We start from the raw sequence: 9,765 nt of genomic DNA on the forward strand, positions 1-9,765 counted from the left end.
GTGCGTGCGTGCATGTGTGCGTGCATGTGTGTGAAGGTGTTTACTTACCATACATGCTCTGGCAGAACAGAGCGTGCAGGACTATTTATCTTTGTAAACAAAGAAGCGTTTTCCTTCCTCTTCTCACTTCAATGGCTCAGTGTGTGCAGGGGCCTGTGGGAAGGGCTTCGTAGCCGCAACATATATTCAGCCCTGGAATCTACTTCTTTATTTACTGGCAGTCGGTGGAAATCAAGAAGTTTCAAAGCCACTGACACACATCGGCCTATCAGTCAGAAATGGTTGGTGAAAGCCACAAGGTCATAAAAATCTGTTATCTGTGGGATTCATTTTTGTCTGGATGATGGCATCGGATCTGTACTTTTTATTATTCTTGGATAAGATTGATGTCATAATTATAAAAGAACATTAAAACTTTCATTCAACAAACATTACAATTACAATTTAGGCATTTAGCAGACGCTCTTAATCAGAGCGATTTACATTAAGCAAGAACAAAAAGCATGGGCTTACATCACATATATAAAAAGCATTTATCAAGAAACATGCGTAAGCTAAGAACGTAACTAGAACATATCTATATAATGACACTATACATATAAACTATACATATATATTATACTATGCTGTACTGTTATTGTGCTGTCTACATGACATGCTATAAGTCTGTTTAAAATGCTATCTAAGTCTAAAAAGTGCTGTCTAAGGGGGTAGGGTAAGTGCTATGGGCCATGGTGGAGTCTGAAAAGGTGGGTTTTCAAACATCTTCTAAATCCGGACAGACTGAAAAACGTATATCAGTAGTGGTTCTCAAACCTTTTCATGTTCAAGGACCCCCAACATTATACAGTATGCATCCCCCCAGGGACCCCCGAAGCAAAAACTAGATTTTTTGAATGCTTTAAAAAAGAGAATGTATTCAAAGATTTGCTCAAATGTTCACGATTTTCCAAAAGTGCAAGATCTACAAGCTTTGAAGCTTGCAGCGCAAAACAAAGTGATAGGCTACGCTATGAGTTTGTGTATCTGCTATTTTTTAATAGCCAACCAATGTGCTAAAATCTATAATGACAACGATGCTTTCCCGGGTTTTAATGGGTTAAGTTTATTATACGATTTTCCGAATTTGGCCTCAGGGGAACAAAAATGCCATCTGATTTTAATTAATATATTTAAATAATACTGTCAGCTTAGAGTTTAAGTCGACATGAATATTTCTTTCTGTTTTTTGTTATTTTGGGTGATATTTTAAGCCTTTATTGACAGTCGTGGAAATGTGGAGAGAGTACATGACAAATGGTCCAGCCAGCATGGGAACCGGACAAGGGACCATTTTGCACATAATTGATATTTGCACCTTAACAAATACAAGTACACTCACCCCAAAACACGCTCGCCCATGCGAGTAAAAACTACATAGTAAAACTATGCCTAAACCTAACCTTATTCCTAAACGTAAATCTCAGTAAAACTATGCCTAAACCTAACCTTATTCCTAAACGTAACCTCAGTAAAACTATGCATAAAACTAACCTTATTCCTAAACGTAACCTCAGTAAAACTATGCCTAAACCTAACCTTATTCCTAAACGTAACCTCAGGAAAACTATGCCTAAACCTAACCTTATTCCTAAATGTAACCTCAGTAAAACTATGCCTAAACCTAACCTTATTCTTAAACATAACCTCAGTAAAACTAACTATGCCTAAACCTAACCTTATTCTTAAACATAACCTCAGTAAAACTAACTATGCCTGAAACTAACCTTATTCCTAAACATAACATCAGTAAAACAACATGCCTAAACCTAACCTTATTCCTAAACGTAACCTCGGTAAAACTATGTCTAAACCTAACCTTATTCCTAAATGTAACCTCGGTAAAACTATGTCTAAACCTAACCTTATTCCTAAATGTAACCTCAGTAAAACTATGTCTAAACCTAACCTTATTCTTAACCTTATCCTCAGTAACACTATGCCTAAACCTAACCTTATTCTTAACCTTAACCTCAGTAACACTATGCCTAACCTTAACATATTCCTAAACATAACATCAGTAAAACAACATGCCTAAACCTAACCTTATTCTTAACCTTAACCTCAGTAACACTAGGCCTAACCTTAACATATTCCTAACCTTATCCTCAGTAACACTATGCCTAAACCTAACCTTATTCTTAACCTTAACCTCAGTAACACTATGCCTAACCTTAACATATTCCTAACCTTATCCTCAGTAAAACTATGTCTAAACCTAACCTTATTCTTAACCTTAACCTCAGTAACACTATGCCTAACCTTAACATATTCCTAACCTTAACCTCAGTAACACTATGCCTAACCTTAACATATTCCTAACCTTATCCTCAGTAAAACAAATTCAAGAATAGAAGAACCTCTCGGGGTGATCGTGAGAAATGGGGGCGAGTGTGTTTTGGGGCGAGCCTTAACCACTTTGGTGAACATTATTATATATTGTTTCTATATTACATGACTACATGTACTATATTTGTACACTGGTGTATTATCGGTGTATATTCCCATGTGACTGTGAGTGAGGAGCATTCATTTTCACATCTATCTGGTGATTTGATATTCATTTTCATATTCAGTACAACTACTCTGTTAAATGCCTGTAGTGTGGCTGGCTTTTTTTTAACAGTAGGTGGCAGGCTTTAGACTCCACAGAAATGACACAGTATGTGATATCACTGGCACAGAGATGTTGGTGTGTTCCAGTGTTGATTTTGACAGCAATGTTTTTTATTTCGTTTTAGTCAGTCTTTTAGATACATTTCCATTTAGTTTTACTTTTAGTCATCTGAAAAGTTTTAGTTTTAGTCTAGTTTTAGTAGACTAAATACCATAAGATTGTAGTCGACTAAATACCATAAGATTTTAGTCGACTAAATCTTCAGTTGATTTAGTCAACTAAAATACATTTTGGCGGGACACTTGGTTGCATTCTGAAAATAGACGATCTACAAGCTCACTATTTTCAGAGAGTATCACCTGAGCACAACCAAACATACAATTATCTTTCTTTATTTAACTTCTAGGGGAACTCATCTCCACTAATTTGTCCCTCCATAACATTTTAGTCTAGTTTTTATTTGTTGACAAAATCAATCAATATAATTGGTCTCAGGTTTAATCATCATAGCTTAGTTCTTATTCAGTTTTCATCAGTGAAAAAAGGTAGTCGACAAACATTTTTCGTGATAGTTTTAGTAGAGGAAATTAACACTGCCTGCGTGTTAACGTTTTCAACTGGACTTTCAGCGAAAATATTTCCCATTGCAAAGTTGTTTTACTTGATATACCTTCTCCCTCGTGCACTGTCCACACAGCAGTACAAAGTGCTCTCTCCATCCTTGACCACTCAAGCCTTGCCTACTATACGTCATTGTACGACAAATAGCATAAAAAAGGCAGATCTACAAGCGTCTACAAATGCGCTTCTTCCAGGCAATGTCGGGTATCTCTGAATGTCTTAAAATTCGGACACCAGGGTTCATATCGTTGAGGCGACAACAATGACATATTTTGTCATAAAAAAAAGCTGTATATAAGTATAAAACAGCATTTATTGTGTTAGTTATGTGTGATTTAATGACAAGAGAAACACACCAAAAAACTAAACAAAAACCAACAACCCAACAACAAATGCTCAGATTTTCAGGGTTCTTTAAAATAGTGAATTATTATATATATTCTTTTACATTCTTGAAATCACGGGACAGCCTTGAGTCCTGGTGTGAGCTGAGGTAGCAGAAATGATCTGAATTCAACGAACATCCCCGTAACGCAAGACATTGTTTGGGGAGGGGGGGCGGGGCCTATGCAGATTACGTGTCCAAAAGGAGACAGCGGTTTCTATTTCCTGCAGTAGACCATGGCGCCGTAAGCCACCACTCCCACAACGGCGACCAGAGCGGCGCCGCCGCACAGCATCATGGGTAGCTCGCCGGTGCCATGTGGCCCACTCCGCTCTGGCCCCGCCTTCTCTGGTCCTGCCTTCTCTGGCCCCGCCTTCTCTGGCCCCGCCTTCTCTGGCTCCGCCTTTGCCGGCGCGGCTCCCTGCGACGGTGCAGCGGCGGCGGCAGCTTCTTCCACGGGACAGAGGGATTGGTCGAGAGGCTGTTGGCTCCCCGCCGGGACCCCTGTCGCCGCCGCCAGGACCGGAGGCGGGTGCAGCGCCTGCGTGGACAGCAGCTGCTCTAGCTCAGCGACGGTGAGCGCCGGGACCGGCGTGGGGTTGTTGGAGGGGGGCTCCAGCCGGACGATGGGCATCGGGATGGGCAGCGACATCGGGGGGACCACATGCATGAGGCGGCGAGGCCACTCCACGGACGCGAGGAGAGCCTCGGTCTCCGCAGGCCTCCCGCACCGGTCCAGCTCCTCCTCTCGCAGCTCGGCCAGCTCGCTGTCACCTCCTAGCACGCTCATCACGCTGCCCTGCAGCTCCTCGTCTTCCTCCTCCTCCTCCTCCTCCACCTCCGCCGCTGCCTTCTCGGCCTCCTCCAGCAGCAGCTCGGCCTCCTCCTTCTCCAGGTGGACCATGTCCGACATGGAGGAGAAGTGGTTCTCGCTGCACTCCTCCCCGGCCGTGTGACTGTGGGTGCCGTCGCTGCTGCTGATGCTGCTGCTGCTGCTGCTGCTGCCACTGCCGTCCAGGCTCTTGGTCTCCTCCTCGCGGTCCACGTCCCCCATGGTGGACCAGGACTCGGCCAGCAGGCTCTCACTGTGCCAGGGCCCGGGGTCGGGGATATCTCCCTGTCCCTGGGTCAGGGTCAGGGGCAGGGTGGCGGCGTCGGGGCTCAGCCATGATGCTGCTGGCCTCTGGTCCTCAGACAGGGACGAGGGGTCTCTCTCGCCCCCTGTTGCTCCCCTGCTGGCCTCCACGGCTGCTGGGCACTTCCCCTCCAGAGTGGACGCTGGGCTCTTCCCCTCCAGAGTGGACGCTGGTCTCTTCCCCTCCAGAGTGGATGCTGGGTACTGCACAGGGCTCTTCCCCTCCAGAGTGGACGCTGGGTACTGCACACACAGAGGACAGGATGATGCAACATAATCTGATCAAGTCTTGATATGACACTGTTTCACAGACTTTTACCAGAGTGCATGATTATCATGGTGTTATTCATTTCCAGCCTGCCAATGACATGCAATATAGCTTTTCCTACATGTTACAGATAATTAAGGATGCAACTTTTTGGACGTGCAGTATTAAGTATAACGGTTGACTACTTGTAGAGATAGTTGGCTGTATATCCATTGGGGCAGCGGTGGCCGAACGGTTTGCGGAGCGGTCTTGTTATCGGAAGGTCGCCAGTTCGTATCCCCGGACTGGCACGTTAAAATTACCACCGCTGAAGTGCCCTTGAGCAAGGCATTGAACCCCTACCATGAAATGTTCTATGAGCAGGGTCTGGCTGTAAACAAGTTCGTCAAGCTTAGTCCATTCACCCTGGGTAAACAAAGAACTTTGCTTTGCTTTGCTTCACCCATGAATACTTTCATATCTTTTTGAAAGAATGCGGCTGTCCCTGTCAGAGTGAGGCGGGGGTTTTTTGTGTTGTTTTTTCATGTGACAATGATTCACAACCACACAGTTTTTCCTGCTGACTCATACTGCTGTTCCTTTATTCATATTATTGGTTCCATTTTGACATAACAGTAATTCCCTATAGTGCACAACCAGGATGAGACCAAGGCACTCTTATGGATCAGTTAAACGCCTTAGTAGTCTAGTCTGTCTAATGCATAGCAAGAACAGAAAATACGTTTTAGTCACCCTGATAAAAGCATTGTTGCCGACCGTATTTTTGTATTATTGCTATGCATTAGCTAGACTATTAAAAGCTTTTTAACTTTTCCACAAGAGTGCCTTGGTCTCATACTTTTATCCAAAGTTTCTTTCTTTTTTAACTATATTTTTTATCCCACAATTCTGTAACCCATTTTTCACCCCTGTGTCAATTATCAGTGATCCTGGGCTCTACACAACCTCCGCCAACCTGGGGAGAGCAACGGACTTGAACTTCCTTCATGCATGAGTGTCGCTCCTTTACGCCTGACAGGGGGGAGTTTTCCCTGGTTGGATGTAGCGCGTGGAAGGAACACGTTATTCCAACCAGTTCCTTTCCCCTCCATCAGGCGCCCCGGCTGGCCAGGGGGAGGCAGTTTAGAGACCAGGATTACTGCATGGTTTTGTGAGGGTACCTACCCTATAGGCCTAGGGGACACGGGGAGAACATGCAAACTCCACACAGAAAGGCCCTTTCGCCAACCCCGCCTCGGGTATGGGCACTGATGACGCGGAGGAGAGAACACAGCGTCCCCAGTAGGAATCTAACCCAGGACCTTCTAAACCAGGCCTGTCGAACCCATTTTGGGGTGAGGGCCGCATTGGTCAAAAGGTCACTTGATGTGGGCCAGAACCAGTTGCGGACCCGCATTTACAGTATCACACACACACACACACACACACACACACACACACACACATATATATATATATATATATATATATATATATATATATAAACTGTGAGGCGTAATTGTTTACATTATATTTAAGTTGTTTTTTAAAGACAGGACAACAGATGATGTCTTACATAGGCATCTAAACAACAATATTAGTTTTTTTTTTTTCATATAATGAGAATTTCCATATGATTGTATGGATATGAGCAATGACTTAACTTTGTAAGTTTTGAAAAAGGTGCCTACACCTCACAGAATGAAACTTCGCAGTGATGACATGAGTAGAGGTCGAGGAAACCTCTATAATTGTGCAATCCAATCATGAGTGCAATGAATGCGTTGTGTAGATTTTATTTGGACAAAGGGGTGTAGAAAGACATAAAACACAGGGATGCTGCATGCCTGCCGGCTTCCGGTTTCAGAACCACAACCACCTAACCGGACAGCGACTATCTGCACTTAGCGCTCCTCCTATCCCCCTGTGAGCTCTCTTCTCAGACAACCTGCCGATCCGGATCAGGTGGATCTACAAACCTCCATGTGGTGCATGACGGAGGCTTCACTGGCGCTGGCACAAATGCGAGGTGCATGCAGTTCCTGGCAGGCAGGCGGACATTCAGAGCGCATTGGCACACTCACAAATAGAGCCATAATCTCAGTTAAATGTCTGAGTGTGACTCACTAACAAATAACATTAGCATTTACAAGAGGGAATTAAATAGCTGATTATTTGTCCTCCCTGGACTGACATAAGTCGGCTAATGATTTCCGTGATCGGAAAAAGTTGCTCACTCTTTGCTCTACGTTGCAGCATGCGTGTGTGTCTATGTATAGGCATGTGCCTGCATATCTTACTATGTTTAGATACCATATACATCTCCATCTGTCCAGCCACGGGCGGAAGCTATTTCAGAGATTTGATGTGGCATGACGTGAGGGTAGGTCAAAATGTAAAGCCTGGGTGTCGCGCAATGAAAACACAGGCTATGGTTCTCAAAGTGGGGTCCAGGGACCCCCAGGAGGGTCGCCAGCAAAATCCCAACCCATTTGCACGGCTATTTGAAAAAAATAGATCTACAAGTTGACAGCGTGCCCCAATGCATTGTCCTGTGAGCTTGTAGATCTGCCATTATTATTATTATTTTTTTTTTTAATAAATGTGAATTGTGGAATATTTTTGAAACATTTTAACAACACAAATCTTGTGTGGGTTTCCCTGGTACAAAACATTTCAGATGATCTGCGGCCATACATACGGTATTAATGTTGGAGTCCTTGACATGAAATCATTTCATTAACAATCATTGGCTTATTAGGACAGAATTCTGCCAAATGTTCACGGCTTCTCATGCTTTCTTTCCCCTTGAAGTCTGTCCTGGTTTCGTGAACAGAACGGATGTATTTTGGTCTGGTGCACTGCATGAATTTGAGTTTCTCTCAAGGTGACCTGTCCTGAGGCCTAAGTTTCATGTCAAAGTTTTGCTTGCTTAGAAAATACTACCACGCTACTACTCTGGAAATAGATAGCCTTGTCTACTCTGTACGCTCTGACCCGTGCAAATGTATCACATTCACAGTAGGATTACTGGAAAGGTAGAGTGACACACACACACACACACACACACACACACACACACACACACACACACACACACACACACACACACACACACACACACACACCCTGTACGCCAGCAGACCTACAGTAGCTACAGGTACAAACCAGCCTAAACCTGGTACTGTATTATGTCAAATGAATATGCCAGTTGGTGAAAATGCTCACATAGTGCTGCCACAATGAGCGTCTGCTTGTCATAATTGATCAGTGTCTGAGACAGTTATTAATAGCCCAATATACACATTCAACCAGAAAGAAACAACTAGATTATAGCACTGACTTCATTCACTGATTCATATAACATTAGTTATAGTTAAATTAACACTGATTGACTCAGGATTTCAAATTGTGCTGAGAGTATCAACCTACTGCGTTCTGTGATCCTATTGGCTACAGTCATAGCCTAAGTAATTGGATTCCCTTTGATCTTGTCCCAGCCATGACAAAGAACAGTTTGAACAGACAACAAGGCACACGACCAGAGAGACGTTACGTAAAGTACTGTATAGCACACATTGATTGATACTAATATTTGAGGGTGACTGCACCATATGCCTTGTCTATGAAGTTGGTTACATATACCACTGATACCAGTGAGCTAGAAGAGCCAATCAGAATGAAGATAAGGTCAGTCTGAATGTCAGACACAGGAAGTGTGGAGAGTTCATTGACGTGGCTGTTTTTATTTCATTTTTTTATGACAAGTCAGTGTCTGTGTCTTCTCCCCCCCCCCCCCCCCTTCCTCTTAGATCTTTCCCTTCTCAACTTGGAAGTGGACCTCCAGGTAACTGATTAATCACCCATCCAGACAGTCACGTGTCTATCTAGTCAAAGATAATACCTCTTATCAAAGAACGCCTATGAGAGGTCACTCAGCATTATTAGCCAGATTCCCCCCTTGATTCTTACATGCTATTATTCAAGGTTATTTAAAAAAAATAATGTTATGTTTCCCTCTGCAACAGCATTGAATAAAATGCTCTTGTTTTGACTTTGTTCAGTTTGCATTATAGGCTACTATACTTTAGCACAATGAAAAGTGTTCAGCCTACCTGTGTCGTCTAGGTGCAAAAGTGCTGAAAGAGTTGAGATGTTATGATCTGAGTGAGACGTGCATTTAGACACAGTTGTCACACAGCCACGGAGAGACACGCGCACACATGCAGGCTGGCACTGGAGTGACAGTGACCTGCACAACTCTCTCTCCCCCCTACTCTCCTTCTGCCCCCCCCCTCTCTCTCTCTCTCCATACTCCTACAGTAACACTGTTCAATCTGTGACATAACAGTTGGCTAGACAAGTAGACAGTTAAGTCAGTGCCTGTGGTGTTTTCTTTCTTTCTTTGAGTGAGTGGCGAGGTAACAGCATAGCCCAAGAGCTATGGACCAGAGATACATAGCCCTGTACTTTCTCAAATAGAAAATTAGAATTATTATATTGCAAACATAATTATTATTGACCTTGACACAAACATGGAACGAATAGATACAGGGCTGAAATAGCTATACAAGTCGGTATAGGGAGGTAAACAGGTGCTCATACAGTTGTCTTCTCAGTTCACTATGTTGTAAGGTTGTGACATGGTTGTGACACAGAATGGAAAATCCATGTCAAGTATCAAAGAGCTATTTTTATCCAACACTCCCTCTACTGGTGAG

The 9,765-nt window shown here is 43.5% G+C and overlaps 1 protein-coding gene across 2 annotated transcripts; it reads right to left on the reverse strand.

The window, feature by feature from the left end:
* Positions 1-3,570: 3,570 nt before the first annotated feature.
* LOC306916218 (uncharacterized protein) lies at positions 3,571-9,275 on the reverse strand. Of its 2 annotated transcripts, XM_079494031.1 has the most exons (3): positions 9,160-9,275; positions 4,066-4,947; positions 3,571-4,035 (listed from the first exon to the last, which is right to left on the reverse strand). In XM_079494031.1, the coding sequence occupies exons 2-3, from the start codon at positions 4,714-4,716 to the stop codon at positions 3,880-3,882; spliced, it is 807 nt and encodes a 268-aa protein (XP_079350157.1). In that variant the 5' UTR covers positions 4,717-4,947; positions 9,160-9,275; the 3' UTR covers positions 3,571-3,879. The 2 variants fall into 2 exon arrangements, with proteins under 2 accessions (XP_079350157.1, XP_079350156.1); XM_079494030.1 differs by having other exon boundaries at positions 3,571-4,947.
* Between the last annotated feature and the right edge of the window lie 490 nt (positions 9,276-9,765).

This window comes from Electrona antarctica (genome assembly GCF_951216825.1).
Source record: "Electrona antarctica genome assembly, chromosome: 23".
In the NCBI taxonomy this organism is placed as follows: domain Eukaryota; kingdom Metazoa; phylum Chordata; class Actinopteri; order Myctophiformes; family Myctophidae; genus Electrona; species Electrona antarctica.

Coding starts and splice junctions, on each gene's coding strand:
- LOC306916218 (XM_079494030.1), bottom strand. CDS start 4,716: ATGGGGGACGTGGACCGCGAGGAGGAGACCAAGAGCCTGGACGGCAGT.